Source organism: Anastrepha obliqua, chromosome 4, assembly GCF_027943255.1.
Source record: "Anastrepha obliqua isolate idAnaObli1 chromosome 4, idAnaObli1_1.0, whole genome shotgun sequence".
Taxonomy (NCBI): Eukaryota; Metazoa; Arthropoda; class Insecta; order Diptera; family Tephritidae; genus Anastrepha; species Anastrepha obliqua.
This window is the reverse complement of record NC_072895.1, coordinates 120,128,950-120,146,615: the sequence shown is the minus strand read 5'-3', so window position 1 is coordinate 120,146,615 and position 17,666 is coordinate 120,128,950. Positions and strand designations below refer to the sequence as shown.

At 41.1% G+C, this 17,666-nt stretch overlaps 1 protein-coding gene across 9 annotated transcripts in view; it reads right to left on the bottom strand.

The window, feature by feature from the left end:
* Window positions 1-10,795: 10,795 nt before the first annotated feature.
* Window positions 10,796-17,666, bottom strand: part of LOC129245255 (phospholipase D1) — a 61,073-nt gene continuing 54,202 nt past the window's right edge. For all 9 annotated transcript variants that reach the window (XM_054883311.1, XM_054883307.1, XM_054883317.1 and 6 more), the window contains 9 exons: window positions 14,990-15,551; window positions 14,419-14,908; window positions 14,096-14,355; window positions 13,610-14,018; window positions 13,428-13,532; window positions 12,137-13,362; window positions 11,946-12,071; window positions 11,289-11,868; window positions 10,796-11,195 (listed from right to left, as the gene is read on the bottom strand). In XM_054883311.1, the coding sequence (XP_054739286.1) occupies window positions 11,094-11,195; window positions 11,289-11,868; window positions 11,946-12,071; window positions 12,137-13,362; window positions 13,428-13,532; window positions 13,610-14,018; window positions 14,096-14,355; window positions 14,419-14,908; window positions 14,990-15,551 (3,860 nt within the window). In that variant the 3' untranslated portion in view covers window positions 10,796-11,093. The remainder of the gene's footprint in view (window positions 11,196-11,288; window positions 11,869-11,945; window positions 12,072-12,136; window positions 13,363-13,427; window positions 13,533-13,609; window positions 14,019-14,095; window positions 14,356-14,418; window positions 14,909-14,989; window positions 15,552-17,666) is intronic.

The following is a 17,666-nucleotide window of genomic DNA, read 5'->3' as shown; positions in this document are numbered from 1 at the left end:
TAAATTGCACTCTTCAGTTAAGCACCTTGTGATACACGACATTTTTTGTTTTATTATCAGGTGCAAGAACAAACAACGCAGATGGTTTTCCGACCCGTGAACATGCCACATATAATTGACTATGTGAGAAACATTGATTTTCTAGATTCAGACCACAAAATTTCAAGGATTGGCTTTGTGATTTGTTAATGGTCAGGGCGAATGCAAGACGGATCGGAAATTGAAGTCTTTGAATCTCAAACGGAAGATTGGTTGGGATCATCGGGATCCTCGGAATGAGAACTTCTTCACCTTCGAATTTTCCTTTGAGTATCGTCGCGTAAATCACATTGTTCATCAATTTATTTACCACCAAACGCGTACCGTTGCAAAGTTTTGGTGGGCTTATGTTTCACAGCATGATTACTACGGAGCCAACTTTTAGGCGTAAATTGTGCGGTGGTAAGCCAGGCACATCCAAGGAGTTTAAAAATTCAATTGGATAGTTGGTGGCTTCATCTTCATTTGTTACACAGTCAATGGATTTGAATGAATGCATTGTTCCAATGATATCATTTTGAATTATGTAGTTTAGGTCATCTACATCTTTATTCTTAGCCGCTAAAATTGCTCGCTCACTCAACCATTCATTATTTTTGTAGTTATTAATGATGTTTGGGAATACTTTTTTGATAAGTTCGTCTTTCGATGAGACAAAGTTACAGAAATTCTGAGGAAATGAAATCAATCCGCTCGATTCATCGACAGGTACTCGACCATTACCGATAGTCAGTAATTGCTCAGAGAAATCTTCAGTAGATGTATCATTAAGTAATGCCACTCTCATATCTGTTGTCAGCTGAAGTTTTTTCATATAGCGCGTTTATTTCGTCAGCAGCCGTTGATCTTGGAATTACTGGCAGTGTTTGGCGGAAGTCGCCAGACAGTAAAATCATTGCGCCTCCAAAACATTTCGAGTCCTTGCGTATATAGTATCTTTCAATATCCGGTTAAATGCTTCTAATGCACGCTTATGCACCATTGTGCATTCGTCCCATGATGATTTTCGATGCTGATAAAACTTTGGTCATTGCTGAGTTTTTTGAAATATAACATGTTGGTGCTTCAATTTTTTGAAGATTTAACGGCAATTTTAATGCTGAATGAGCCGTACGGCATCCTTCTGACAATGTGGATGCTATTCCAGATGCAACTGCAAGCGCAATGTTGGATCTCGCACGAACAGTGGCTAAAATTACTGACATGAGGAATGTCTTACCAGTTCCACCAGGAGCATCAAGGATATATAAACCATCATTAACTGCCTTCACTAATGTATCATAAACTTCTTTTTGTTGGCGATTCAACAGTGGTACTTTCTTTTGAACTAATAAATCTAATTCCTGGTGATCATATTCACGTTCCCGTTCCAACTCTCAATTAAATGCGTGATTCATTTCACGATTTGGCGCTGGCATTCCTAACCTGACTTATAAACTACCGCAATTTCACTCTTCCACTAAGGCAGCACAATCCGGGCGTTTCTCCAAAAACTTCAATGCGCCACAATACTCTTAACAACGTCCATTGGTCCAGTGCAAACGCTAGGATGCAAGCAGTAATCAGTGTTGCAATCATATCGAAACGCTGCTCGATTCAAATCAGCACTTGATAATTCTCTTCTTGTGCGTCGAAAATTATCTACTTGTTGATCTCTGTTATTCGCTCGACGACTTCGCATTGCCCACTGAGCCGTTTCACGGGCTACCTCGCTTTGCTCTTGTGATTGAGAAGCACGAAGGCGAGCCATACTAAGGCGGCGCTCTTCACGGGCAATTCCTTGCGCTTCTTCAGTCGTTTCATTCGCAATGTTTCGTATCCTTCTTGCATTACGGCTTTGTCGGGAAAGATTCGATCGTCTTGGTCGCGGCACTGATAATGATGATTCAAAGAGAATACAAATTACTGTGATTATGCATTTCTGACAAAATTTATATTATCAAATTTTCTACTTAACCATAGACAAAATTACGTTTAGCTGTCATTTGCGTTTTGTTATTCCATATCAGATGCGTTTTTGTTATACCACATTTTATAGTGACTTCACGGAACGCGTTCGAATGGGATAAAAAGTATCGTATGTCCGTTTCCTGGTTCTAAGCTACCTCTCCACCAATTTTCAGCCAAATCGGTTCAGCCGTTCTCGAGTTATAAATAGTGTAACTAACATGACTTTCTTTTATATGTATAGATTTGTGTATGTGCAGACGTACATACATATGTACATACAATATAATGGGATGTTTTTTTTTGATTTGGACGGAGCTGTTAAGCATATTGCGCACTTCCGTCTATTCGTAGCCCCTGTTTTATATTTACTACGACATCACATACGACGGTATGTAGTGTCACATACTACGATTCCATAGCGGTTTGGACTTTAACATCTCGTCCGCTTTAAGGTCTTTGTCAACTATTGAATTATTGACCCTCAATTTCAAAACGAGTGCATTTGAAAATCACGTGCTACGAGTCTTCCTGCTCATTGTATATTTGACACTTATTAATGTCACCATGTAGTTCCCATGGCCGCTTAAGAACTGAGTTAAATGGAAATTTACTTTACAATGCTTTCGTTGTAGCCACTTGTCGATCTACGGAAGGTGTATGTCCAACTGCTATTGGTTGAGGCATCCCATCATTCCTGCCAAATATAAACAGATATTATTTTTTCCTCTTCGGTCTCCATCTGGTATCGCTAGAGACCAAAAGGTCTAGGTGTGGCTTAATGCCAATCAGGCTAACCTAACTTAACCTTCTGCTCTTCTAAGATTTTATTACTGTTTTTTCCTTCCCAAGGACGATAAATTACCAGGCTTAACCTTCAGTCACGTCACCGAGGATTCAACAGCAGAGTTCTGCCCACTCATTTCGCATGTAATCACAAACTCGTCCAATCACTCGTTGTTCAGACAGCAACGAAGCAACGTTAGCGAGGACTTCGTCGATTTTTTTTTATATAACATCAACACAATCTCAGTTTGTTTCGCAAGCAAACCGCTGTTATAACCCCACTTACGTCAGACAATCAGCTGATTATTTCATATTCGCCGAGAAACGGTTAACAGTCAGAATTTTTTCACCATGTTTCCTTCGTTTCTCTATCCTTACCTAGACTCTCTTCGTTGCGTCTGCGAGAATATCGAGTAGAAGCTAACCTAATATCACCCCATTGCTGAATCGTTCGAGAGGATTTGAATGCGCGAATGAATCTTATGGTAAATAGCAAATACACAGCCGAGTGCGTGCGTTCGTGGGGCCCGTTTTCAAGTGTGGCTTTTCGGTGGCTCCATAAAATACGGATACGCTCACAACGTTTGATAACAGTAGCCTTTTGCTGCTCTTAGCGCCGTCAACATTAGGAAGTGCTTTCGATAGTGAGCTACTACTTGTCGATGCCTTATGTGTAGCATATTCCGCGTGTTATCACAAGCTTGGCCTATCCTCAATAATCACATACTTGATTTTATAAAAGCATTTCCATTTCCAAAGCTACCGTTTCTGGCTTCTTGCGACTACTAACTCAGACCGTTTCTGATTTTACTTCGGCTAACTAAAGGCCCACCATCGCCATCTACTGTTGAGTATTTTCACAGAAGGAGTTTATAATTCTTTCAACGTCGTCTAGATATTTGCCCGTTACAAGAAGAGCTAAGTCATTCGCTAAACCCAACTACTTTTGCTGTCATTGGAAGAGAGGTGCCAAAATCTGCATTGTACATTACATTGCTTAATAGTCGGCCTAATTCAGAATCTGTCATAACTATAATTTTCCTTTCTCCAATATTTGTGTTGTATATCATTAACCGCTATCTCGGCTGCACATATCAGATGAAATGTTAACTGCAGGTTAAACAAAGCAAGGGCGGTGTTCGAGCGAATGCTTACAGTATGGACGAGTTCGAAAAGTCCACTAAACTGCGAATATTCCACTCATATGTGAAGTCCGTATTACTGTACGGAAGTGGAACATGGCTGGTAACCAACACCATTACACAGAGGCTACAATTTTCGTCAGTAGAATATTCTGGCCGAGCACCATCAGCAACGAGGCGCTGTGAAGATCAACGAACAAGGAGCCCATCCTATGACAAATCAAACGCAGAAAGTGGCGATGGATAGGGCACACGCTCAGGAAACCACCAGGTAGCATTCCCAGAGCACTGGACTGGAATCCGCAAGGCAACAGGGGTCGCGGTCGGCCAAAGATCACTTGGCGAAGGTAGATGTTGCGCGCATTAGCAGATGCGGACATCATATGAGACGGCGCAAAAACAACAGCCCAGAACCGTGTACGATGGAAGAGTCTTATCGGCGTCCTAAGCTCCAGAACGGAGTGAACAAGGATATGAAAAAAAGGCATATCAGTATCCGGTTCGATAGATAGCTCTAAATCTTGAGTATATGCAGATATTCTCTAGAGTTTGCATTATTTGGTTCCAGCTGAGTGCGTTGAAAACATTCCTGATATCCAGCTGCCCTTCCCAGCTGTGCCCAGCTCTCGTTGGTTGTGCATCTAACCTTGCACGATTTTTGGCGAAACCCCAATTGATTAAATGGCAATTCACTTTTACATACTGTGAAGAGAGTTAGCTTTACTGGAATCAGATACATGTCTATGCACATATTTTGACGTCCAATCGGAAGTTTATATCTTTGCCATTTATGACAGCCGCTTTCCTGTTTGTTTTCCTCTGCTCGCTGCTAGATTTATGCGCTTTCCAAAGCTTCATATTTTGCACACCTGTTTTCCCGGGTTTCTTTACACCGCAATGATTTTTTTCTTTCATTTGGACATCCTTCGGCTTTACTGCTCGTCCTTCCGCTAACCCTAAAAGACATGCATACATGCATACATACATTCATATGTACATCCATAAATGCATGTAATCTTTTTATGCACAGTTATGGTTTTGTGGTCATTGTTGCCACACATATGTAGGCACTGCATCCATACCAAGCCATAACCTTGATTTGTTGTTCTTGTTGCACATGCATGTACCTATACATTACACACACATGTATGCATAAGCAGTTTTGCATTATTATTACCGTTCTTCTGTGACAGGTTGTTTGACGTGTTGCATTCAAAGTCATTAAAGAAATAATTCGCTGGCAAACATTTCATTACCACTGCCTTCCTTATTTGCGTTCTCTTGTTTGCCGGTGACGGGCCGCGAGGGAGCTCGTTGCATTTTTGTTTTTGCACATTTCCTTTAGCCACTTGCAGAACACGAAAGTGCAACGACTAAAACAAGAACAACTTTACTTAAAACATTCAAGTAAAAAACGAGGCAGCATAGCGAAAAGCAGGCAGAACAACAACAAGGATGCTGATTTTGATAGTAACACGCGAACTTTTATGTATACCAGCAAAGAAGTCATCGCCTCATGCCATGCCAACCGCACAAGCACATAAGTGCACACACATATATGTAGGTATGTATTGTTTCTAGAGCTCTTTGAAACGACTTGTGATTTTTTCGCGGTTTACCAACTGGAAACCACACAGTTTGTTGTATGTACATACATACACACATTTTAGGCATTTACTTCTTTGAATTTTAACAACTATAGAGAAGTTATTGTGCGAAAATTTCGCAAGTAGCGCGTATCGTAAGTAAACACTCTTGATTATTAAATTGCCGAAGTTATGCCTTAGCACCGCACTACTCCCAGCACACACAGACTTTATTCATAAGCACATACATAACTCATCATTAACAATGCTTTCATTTAAAATACACACAACGTCCGAATCAGCTACTACCTTTCTAATACACGACTGTATTCATAAAATTCTGACATAAACTATTTATTACTTAGCAAACAAAAGTTTAACTTTTCATTACCTTTTCCGTTGCACTCCACTCACAACTGCATATGCGTTGTCTCACCGCCCATTGTTTGTCAATGCACTTGCACACTTCGTGTCACTTTATTTTCTTTCCACGCACTCTAAAATTCTTCACATTCTTTGCATTTCTTCAACTCCACTTTTTCCACACATCTGCTACTCTTTGAAAACCACTTTTCCAGTCAACTATTACACCATTAATTCATTTTAATTCTTGCTCATGCATAATTTTTTATTCTATGCATGTATTTATCCGTTCAATAGCATTTTTCCCAAACAAACTCGCACGACACTAACAACACTCTGCTCGATGTTCGCCAATTCAATTCACTTCGACTCTTATCCACACGAAACGAGACGACGCACTGACCCAGCCAGCCGCGCTTTTGCATCGCTACGATGTTGCTGCATTCTCTGCTGCCGACGCCAAAACGTCGCCACTTCGCCAATAGTGTATTCGTTGCAGTCAATGACGATTGGCGCTATATATGAACACCCCTTTCCCCCCTTCTTGGAGTGTTGCGAATGTGCACGAGTGCTCAAGCGTAAGTGTGGGTCTGTGTTTTGCATTCTACATGCGAGTATATTTCAGTTCTACCTGTTTACGGTGCCAAGCTCTGTTGTTGAATTTGTTCTTTTTGCTCTCCATTGATACTTGATTGCATGCCTGGCTTTGGTTTGTATTTGTATTTGCAGTTGCTTTACTTTTTGTTTACATTTTGCTTTTACTTACTCGCCGAGATATTTGCTTTGATGAGAGCACTAAAATGTGTTCTCTTAAAACTCTTGTGTATTTTCATTTACTTAGCTCAACGTCTTTAGCTTTTATGGTAACCCAACAGCAACAACTTCAAAATGCAGCTGGTAATACTGAGATGCGTTTCTTATTTCCTATGCGTGTGGCGCGCCATCTGTCTGTTAGCTTTTTTAACCACATAATTTTACCTCTCATTAAATTTTTATTTTGTCGCTGATGAGGAACTTAATTAAAAAAATAAATACAAAGTGGTGTGCAAAAGCTTTATAATTTAGAATTGTTGTATAAAAACGGGCGGAAATTGCATAAATAAAAGAAATGTTTTAAAATTAAATTCAATATTAAACCTAAATATTTGCTAACATATTTATTTACTGAAAGTCGGGTCTAGTTGGCTGCACTTGAGAGACAGGAGACTTAAAGTGAATTTTAGATTTTTTGGATTTACTCCCTTTGAAAGCATAATCCCTTTTGAATGTTATGCCAAAATTTCAAGGAAATCTGAGAAGAACTTACTTCGATTAGCGTCTTTAAGCAAGGAAGTCTAGTTAGGGGAACTTGAAAGATAGGAGACTTAATTCGAACACTTTATGAATTTTTTAAAACCTTCAAAGATCGAACCAGCTTTAAGGATTTTTCGCGGGCATTGAACGATATTCACACTCTACCCGTCTTTTAGTGTCGTTTAGTGCTTATAATGGGGGTTTATAATGAAAGTAGGAAAATTTCTTCTTCTACTTCTTAATTGGCGCGATAACCGCTTACGCGATTTCGGCCGAGCTTAACAAAGCGCGCCAGTCGGTTCTTTCTCGTGCTAACCGGCGCCATTTGGGCACACTAAGTGAAGCCAAGTCCTTGTCCACCGGTTCTTTCCAACGCAGAGGAGGCCTTCCTCTTCCTCTACTACCACCAGCTGGTACCGCATCAAATACTTTCAGAGCCGAAGCGTTTGTATTCATTCGGATGACATGACCCAGCCAACGTAGCCGCTGGATCTTTATTCGCTGCGCTATGTCTATGTCGTCGTAAAGCGCATACAGCTCATCGTTCCATCGCCTACGATATTCGCCGTTGCCAACGTGCAATGGTCCAAAAATCTTGCGCAGAATCTTTCTCTCAAACACTCCAAGCGTCGCTTCATCGGATATTGTCATCGTCCACGCTTTTGCGCCATACGTTAGCACGGGCATGATGAGAGTCTTGTAGAGTGTTAGTTAAAGTGACGTCGAGAGAGGACGTTACTACTCATTTGCCTACTTAGTCCAAAGTAGCACTTGTTGGCAAGAGAGATTGTAACGTTGGAGTTCAAGGCTGACACTATTATCGGTGTTAATGCTGGTTCCTAAGTATACGAAGTTCTTTACAACCTCGAAATCATAACTGTCAACAGTGACAGCTGCGCATGTCACAGAGAATGTGAAGATCCCGATACCCCAATCGTTGACAACGGAATTGTCGTTCCGTTACCCGACCATGGCGAGGTGAGAATAGCAATAGGAAAATTTGCTTATTACTTTTTTAGTTCCAATTATTTTTTATTAAAATATAGTTCATTCTATGACAAGGACTATAATAATCCAAGCTTGCAGCTTTATACAGATTTATAAATATTCTAAAAAAACTCATAAAAACTGCAAAATGTTTACTTGACTAAAAAATTTGGGTATGCAGTTTTTCAGCGCATTAAATTTTAGTATAAGAAAGTGCAAGTTTGAAGCCCCTAAAATGTTTGTTGATTTTTGCCAATTTCTTTCCCCGAAGTTGTTTGACATTTTTCCGTATAACGAATGCACGACATTTTTTTATGCAGTAGTGCCTTTATAATAATTTCGAGGGGCGTATTAGTATTTTTACTAGTGTTAATTAGAATTTAACTGTAATATCCTTTAACTGCTGATGGTTCGCTACAACATTAAAAAAAGTTATAGCTCATTATCCTGCTTTCCTCTGATGTTGCTAGACATTTTTTCTTATAAAATAATTGCTGAAGTAAGAAATTCTGAACGTCCTTTTTGCTTTCTCTCGTCGTCAAAGTTATGAAATTAACGTTGTTGGGATTATCAGATTTTGTTAAATTTCAAAGTATTTTTTTTTTATTTCATCAGATACATTTTTGCTTTGGCTAACCTTCTGGTCAATGGACAAAGTGTTCATATGCCCGGTTGTACTAGACAAAGTCCATGATTTTATAAGTATGCGTCTTGTCGGTGATCTTGACCACAAATGGAAGAACCTAAGGTTTTATGCGGCCTTCAAACGGCTGATGGGGGTTTCTAGAAGAGATTCCTATAAAAATAAACCTATAAACGAAATCTATCATTTTCGCGGTAAATGACTGCAGTGATCCATATCTCGCAAAGTATCGATCAGACAATTTAGAGTTTATGCTCGTTTTCAAAGTGACATTTCACACTAAAAAAATTATTTTGCTTTTTTTTATTTATTCCATTCAGTTGTGAGTTATAGGGTGTTCACAAGTCAGGCCGCTGAAGCTGTGTCGAGACTGTAGCAGCTAATGAAGTGCAATTTTGGTGTTAAAGAAAATGTCGATAATTTTGAAAATGTCGATAAAATCACAGAAATAACTGAAGTTTGCCGGGATGTCAGTGGTCGTAGCACAGCCCAGAAGCCAACGATCGACAATAAAAACGTTTTAAGGGGTTAGGGGCAGTCAGAATTTTCAAAAAATTTGATTTTTGAAGTGAAACTTCTTACGCGTCGATAGACGAGCGAGCCATACAACGTTTTGGGCATTTTCCTTCCGCGAGAGAGAAAAAAGATATAACGTAGAGGAAAAAGAGAGAGAGAGCTATACTTTATATATATCTTAAATACACTTCAAGCTATTTTTCTTGAGTTTTTCCTTGTGGCTGGTAATTTCTAGTGAGAAATAACACTGCCTACTTTTTGGCGCTTGTTTGTTGATGCAAACTTGTGGGAAATATATTTTTGGTGCCTACTTTTTGCCGCTTATTTCCGTTTCCTGGCTAGTGCCTGTGCGTACTATAAAGTGCTATCCATTCCGGCGTCGGATTTATTGGTATTGCCTTGCGGTAATTTGTGCCGTTGCTGCGGTCCTGGAATCGCTGCGTTTGTGCGGGTGATAAACACTAGGAGTAGTGCCCGCTGTTGCCACGGTTTGCGTCCGGCGTTTACCTACACCGGCCGACCCTTCTCCGTTTTTTCTAAATTTTGTCTATTTGTATTTTCTGCAAATGTTGTGAATTTATTTAGAATTTCTTTCTCTCTCTCTCTCTCTCTCATTCTCTCTCGGGTTTCTCTCTCATTATTTGTCTACCTTGACACTCTCTGTTATGTGCACTACGCTACACGCACTTTCTTTTGCATTTTTTTTAAGTATAATATCCTAAAAATATTGTGCGAGAAATTTGAAGTGAATCCGAAAAATAATTTTCGACTTATTCAAAAATTAACAAACAGCTCTCGGGCGCACCAGAGCTCGATATTAAACCTTTAAATGCATTTTTCTTAAATAAATAAAAATATAAAAAAATCGCGCCTGATGGAAGGTTTTTTTTTTAATTTCGATTTTTTTTAACAATTAATTGCCGGTTTTTTTCTCGAAAATCTGAAAAAAATTTCCTGAGGTCGCCATATCGTTAATTTTAGATTATCTATTGTATTAATAAATTTAGTTTATCTTTTCCGACTGATTTTAGATGAATCTCCAAGGTCTTGTGATGATTGCCGCAAGGGACTTCTGGAGAAACGGGCGCCACACAAACAGCCATAACTTTTACAATTATTAATTATTTTTTGGTTTTTTGAGGTCGTCAAGTCGAAATATGATGTATTACTGCTATGTTTTTATTTTCGTAAAATAAAGCAACGGACCAGCAAAAAAATAATTACTGAAAACCATCATTTTTTCGGACCTCTGACTACCCCTAACTCCTGCGCAAAAATAATGGATTTCATATTGCCCAGCCTAATTCTATAGAAAATTTGTCAAACCACTTTCCCGATAACATTATGGGAGAAAGTTTGAGCTGAAAGTAACAGTAAATGTTTCTGAAAATCCTTACTAAATGTTTTTTTTTTTTGGTAAGAAACGGCTAAAAAAGTTGTTTGTTTTTAATTATCTAATCAAAGTCATTTATTAAAATCTACGACAAGTAAAATACAATGGAATCGACACTTGTAAAATATTATCGAAAGCTAAAATACTGTCACAAATATATTTTTAGTTGATATTTTTACAGCCTAGTTAAAGTAAAAGTAAATATCTATGATAGCCCTAAATTTAATATACAAACTTTACGTAATAACACCAACAAAAGCTCACACTAACCTTACAAGCTAATAAAGCACTTCAACTTTTTCCATATTACACGGTTTTTACAAAAACAAATAATAATAATAAATACATTATAGCAAATTCATATAAATATTTATAGCAGTAAAAATGCATATCTCAGACTACGTCCACACGGCGGTAGGGATGAGACCCTCCTTACTGGTGCCAGGCGGTGTTAGCACTTCTTTGTTGAGGAAGTCCAATGGCAGATTGACTAGGAATCCCTGAAGCAATAAAACGTATTTAATTCATATTTTATACTATTTAATTCACATATTTCCACCAAATTGTCTCTCAATTGCAATCCCATATCTTACCTGAATATTTGCCACCCGCTTCGCCGCCACCTCCGGGTCCGATCTGCACAATGGCGGCTCTTCCTGATATTTTCGCAAATCCGCGTACGATTTCACCTTATCGCTGGGTATACACTTGAATACCTCTTCGTAAATCTCGGTGTTGCGCGTCGATGTGCGCCGCCACATGCCATTCCAGAACTGATCGATCACCGGATCGGTTACATCGATTGGCATGCGATCGGCATCGGGATCGAGCAAGCCCAAATGCTCCTTGAATAGAAATTTGCGCAGCCTGCCGGCGAACACGCCACTCGGATACTTTTTGCCATTCATGCGCCCATCCTCAAACTCTTCGTCGCTAATGATGGCAGCAATTTCCGAATCACGTTTGCCGATCATCGAGCGGTCATTGATATTCGCCGAGCCACAAATTACCACACGATCATCGGCGATGAGCAGCTTTGAGTGCACATAAATGAGTTCGGTAATGGGAATATTATTCAATTGTGAATTTGTGCGCAGGCTATGGAACGAGATGTATTCGCCGGGATCGCTTATGCCGACCTCCTTGAGGCGTGTGAGTATCGCAGAGCGTCCTCTGTGGCAAGAAAATTTAGAAAGTGGAGAATTTCGCTTATAAAGCACTGCTAACACTGAAGGAGTACATTTACATACCTTGAAATCGATGCATAATTCCAGTGCGTGATTGCGCGTACCGCATTGCCGGTGCTGCCGCCAACGTCACCCTCGAAACCGGGCAGTAGAGGTATGATCACAAAAACACGAAAAGTTTTCCGCTCCCTGAAATCGTTGCAGAAATACTTGGCATAAAATTTCGCGTCAAAACTGGAGCAACTCATACTCACTTGTGTGCTCGCACAATGCGCTTGAACAACGTCTCGCCTATTTGATTGCGCACATTTCCATAGGCGCCCGTAGCGCCCAACTGCATCGTGATGAAGAACTGATTCTCGATGTAGATGTAGTGCTGCGCCTTCGTTATGGTCTGTATGTAGGCATCATGTATGCTTTGCTCCACCAAATCTTGTTCGATGAAGCCGCAACTCCAAGAGGAAGCGCTGCGCAGCAATTGGCAAGTTACGCGATTCTGCCGTTTCAAGACAATATTCGGATTCAGTCTGATGTTGTGATAACTCTTTGGCATTAGGTAGGGGAAGTTCGCGTTGTCGCGCATCTTTTCCAACTTCACAGCATTCCAGCGTTGTATGAAATGGCGTGCCACATCACGCGCCGACGGACCAATCATGCAAATGCCCACGTCATGCCAAGGCATACGTGGTGTTGTTGAACGATCTATAATGTCGACCAGCGGCGCATCCAAATTCATCCAATCTTTGAGTATGAAATTCGAATAGTCCTTGCCGAACCAGTACTTCGCTTGGCCGTAGTAATCGTTGAGAATCTGCGTTTGGAAAGGCGTCGGATCTTCCAGTCCGCCCAGACGCCCTTGCTCCATTTCGTCAATGGTGAATACCAGCTGCTTAGGATCCTTGAGCACATCTGGCGATTTATCACTCGTTGCTGCGCGATCCTGTTCTGTCATTGTTAGTCTATTCACAAGATCTTTACCCTTGCGCATAGCATTTGTTGTGATTTTTTCCAATACATTCTTGCGCTCCATCTCGGGTGTGTTCAATTTCAAGCCCTCAATGGCGACTGGTTCGCCAGCGGTGGGTGAAAGCAGTTCAGGTATTACGAGTTTTTCGCCAGGCGAGAGTGTACGCAGTTCCACCTCCTCAAATTCGGGCGCCGCAAAGCTTGCGCTTAACTGTTCTCTTTTCTGCAAGTCCGTACTCACGTTGGCATTTTCCTTGCGTGAGGATTTTTGAGAGCCAAAGGCAGAGTCAGCGTCGTCTTTTGTGAAATAGCCACCAAGTCGACGCGTGCTGCCTGATGCCGAAGCGGTTGATACGCTGCCAAGATCGCTGAGCCGGTGGCGATAATCATCCCAACGTCCGTAGCAGAGATCCAGACCACCGATGAAAGCGTAGGTCTGATCGATCACCACCATTTTTTCGTGATGCGCCCAGAAAAACACGCCAGCACGCGCATGGTCAGGATGTCGCAAAACCTAAGTGAACAGCAAAAATGGAGCTCTGAGTCACATACTCTCTCAAATTATATTTAGATGCTTACCTTGATATTCTCGTGTGAAAGCCTCTGCTTGCTATAGTAACTATTAATGCCCAAAGCCATTTCGACCTCTTTGTAAAGCAGCACGAATACCTTAATACCCTGCGACTGCGGGTGTAGATAGAGAGTGGCGAAAGATGTTAAGCAAATGTGTGGCATTATATTTTTACGTGTGTTTCACTTACCGCTCTCCGGTGCAGTATCTTATCCAAGCGCCAATAATCGCCATCGATCGCTGGCCGCTTCATATAAATCTCGGGGCTCAACCACCAATCGGCTATGAAAATTTCTTCTTTCGCCTCTTCGAGCGCATCCGCTATCGCGCCCATGTATGCGGACCCATCCACGTGCCAACTCGCTTGTATACCCGAGCGCACCGGAGCATACGACATATGCGGATTGGGGTAGGTAAAGTCGCGGGCATAGCTGTTAGCTGTCTGTTTGAGATATTGCATCCACTCCTTGCACTTTCGCCGCGTCCAACACTTGAGTATTATGTGACGGCTGTTGGTGAGCACCTGCAGACCTTTACGCATGCCCGTCTGATAGATGCCAGTGGACACGTCGAAGCCCTGATCGAATAGTATCACAGATCTGTGGGGAAAGAAACAACCGAAAATAAATTGAAATTGGCGCGTTCCTCGTGTCTGTGTGCGCTAATAGAGTTTTACCTAATCACGCCATCGGTGGGACGTATGTAGCCGAAGAAAGTCTCCTTGACGAAGAACCAGCGATTGCGCCACTTGCCGTAAAGCACATCCGAGCAGAAAAAACTGCAGCGCACGCAACACTTCTGCTGAAAACAACCAAAGAAATTGCAGCCCGCCTGGCCAGGACGTGTTGAGCCTGTACGCTTGAGTATGGCACCCTCCTTGCCTTTGATGCCGAGGTCAGAGATAAACGAAACATTTGAGACTTCAACGAAGTTCAGCTGAAGGAGTGCAAAACAATGTTTAGAAATGAAGGCTGGTGACTAAAATTTCTTTCCACTCACCGTTTCGTGATGATTTCTATACAAACTGATGTTCAGCAAATTGTACAGATAGTCCTCCAGTTGCTTTATTCGCATAGGCAGTGATTCGAATGCAATAAGCGACTCGGGCCGATTCGGAAAACGTGGTAGCTTTCGTTTTTTCTTCTTCCTTTTCCCCATAATTCCCAGCGCTCCCAAAGGACTACTGCTGGTACTCGCCATCGCCATCGCACTGCACGCATTGCCGTTGCCAGTATATTGCACTTTGTGGCTGGTCTCAAGAACCGTTGTCTGCGTCTGTGTCTGCTGCATTGACTTGAGGCGCGCCTCGTCCGCCATTTGTATGGCTGCCTTTTTAATTGTTGCGCGTTTCTCCTTATGACTACGCATCGGAAAGGGAATGTTTAGTGAGGTGCGGAAGAAACTAAGTTGCTGATGCAGCGAATTGAAATGTTTGTAACGGCGTTTAATGGTCCACGTGAAGGGGCCATGCGTCAGTTCGATGGTATATCTAATTAGAAATAATAGAAACAGAAGAAGAAGGCGAGAAAGTTGAAAAATTCGAACAACCACAAAATCATAACGGACTTACAAGTTTGGATTCAATAAGTGTGTCGTCACACTTCGTTCATTGTCAATTATCCGCACCTGTATCTCCGTGCCGGGTATAAACACTTTCCGTTGAAAAGAGTTAAATTTCATACTTGGCCCGTATATTGAAGTGTACGGTATTTCCGCCGGCTGTCCTGACAACGCGCCGGCGCCCTCCTCCTCATCATCGTCGTCGTCTGTATCCTTTCGTTGCACTAGAACTGGCTTTTCCCCGACATTCGACAATATCGTCACGGAATCGGGAAACGCCAGCGTTTCGTCGTATTCCGATTCGACCAGTGAGAATTGGAACTCTGGCACGCATCGTGTGCCCTTCTCTTCGCCATCTTCTTGATCTAAATCGTCGGCATTGTAGCTTCTGCTCTCACCATCGATGCTATCGGTGGCGTTGGCTGCAAAGGCGGGCATTTGTTGGCTATCCATATGGCTGGTCATCATCATTGAGCCACCACCGTCGAATTGGGAATAAAGATGGGGATAGTCTAGCTCATCGTAGACAAGCGCAGGATTTGCAAGACCCGTCTCGCGATCGATAAATTCGTCTGCAATAATATAAAAGGAGAAAAGATGAGTACCAAGATAAATTTGTAGGCTCTTTGGAATGCTGGTTGCTGAGTTTTAGCAAAAGTTAATTTGATGATGAATATCGATTGATTACACAGGTCAACCACGTTTTGTTCTAGGAAAGTGTAGGGTCATTTTCGAAGTAATTTTTTGCATAGAATCCGAATCCGGGGTGTAAATTGCTCTATCACGTCAGGATTTTGAGATATCCTAACCTAAAAGTGCAAAAACGCTGTTTTTGCCCATTTTTGAGGTTATGTAGCTACGCAAATTTTGCTCTTCATAAAAAAATAAGCATAGTCTTTTAAAGTATAAGTCTTGCTCTTTTAAATGCCGTTGAGTTTGCTTAAATATCTTTATTTTTCACTGAGATATCGCATTTTGAAGTATCCATGTTTGTGAATTTTTCGATATTCGAAAATCCATTGAGATAACATGAGACGTGATACGGTCGATTACATAGTCGCACAAAAAAAATAAAAAAAGCTTCAAAATGCGATATCTCAGTGTGATAGAGCAATTTAAACCCCGGATTCGGATTCTACGCAAAAAATTACTTCGCAAATGACACTACACTTTTATAGAACATTCCGAACCCAGTTTTTTGCAGACCTGTGTTATATATATAATTGGCGCGTACACTCTTTTTGGGTGTTTGGCCGAGCTCCTCCTCCTATTTGTGGCGTGCGTCTTGATGTTGTTCCACAAATGGAGTGACCTACAGTTTCAAGCCGACTCCGAAGGGCAGATATTTTTATGAGGAGCTTTTTCATGGCAGAAATACACTCGGAGGTTTGCCATTGCCTGCCGAGGGGCTACCGCTATTAGAAAAATTTTTCGATTGATTAAAAATCTATTTAGAGATGTTGTAAACTCAAGTTCACATGACATAATCAGATTTATTAATAGTACGTTTGAAGAAAACTAGCTCGAAGGTTAACCAGAGAAGTCCTTCAAATATATATACTGAACCCTATATAAGCAAGCATGGAGGCTCAAAAGCATCATTTGGACGCTATTGATGAAGCTTGAACATTTGTGAGTGCTGCTGGAAACAGTAGTGAATAATTTTAATAAAGTAAAATGAATGAGGAAGACAAAGTGCGTGAAGATTGCTGAACTCATTGCATGTCGACTTTAAGCATCGTTATCGTTCTACTGCAAGTTGAAGAAACATGACCGCAGCTTCCCTGAAAGCTGTTTACGCCACAGAGAAGAGTCACAGCCCAACGTGGGGTTAGTAACTAATGACATCGTCTAGCAGTCAGATATCAGTACTGAAGACAACCGGGTTTGTATATGACTCCCTTGTGCTAAGAATATGGTTTTAAGCTAAAAGTTCTCATCTTACCAAAGGAATCAAGCTATTTGGAAGTTCCCCAAAGGCTGCTTTTTAGAACTGCAGATCATTCTACTGTTGTCTAAAGCTGATTTTGAGGACCAAAGAAGCAGAACGAAGTATGCAACCCAAAAAACTTACACCCGGAGTAAAAGTGTAATATTTATTAAAATAGTGAACCTGCGCATTGCCGGATTAGACACATTTTTCCAGAAAATATAACTAATTTTCGCCTTCCCAGTGGCATAATCCGCTTGTTCGGACACAGAGTAAATGTGCTGTAATGTGTAAGCCCGGATTTATGTTTGGAACTTAGTAGAGCCTTGGACCTTTTGAAGAGTTCACTTCGAAATGCTCCACAATCACAGATACTCATTCTATGAGCATCTCTTTGGCTCTGTATCGCAAGGCGCATTGAATTTAATCTACTTCTAGAGGAAATAAAGAAGCAGGCTCTATAAGAATGATAAAAATACTGCTGCAAAAGAGATAGAAAAGTGCTATCAGAGGATTACTCTACCCGACCAGTGAATCAGCTAATTACTTACGGGAAATATTTGACGCCATTCGTCGAAAATATACTGTTAAGGTGAGTAGGCAGAGTCATAATATGACTTTCTCACGATACGAAAATTCGAACTAAAAATCAAAACAGAGTACGAACGAGGAATTTTGAGAGAACTCAACTGAAAGTTTTACCGATTAACTCAAAGCTTTCTGGCCTTTCTTATCTTAGAATTCTAAGCAATGGGAA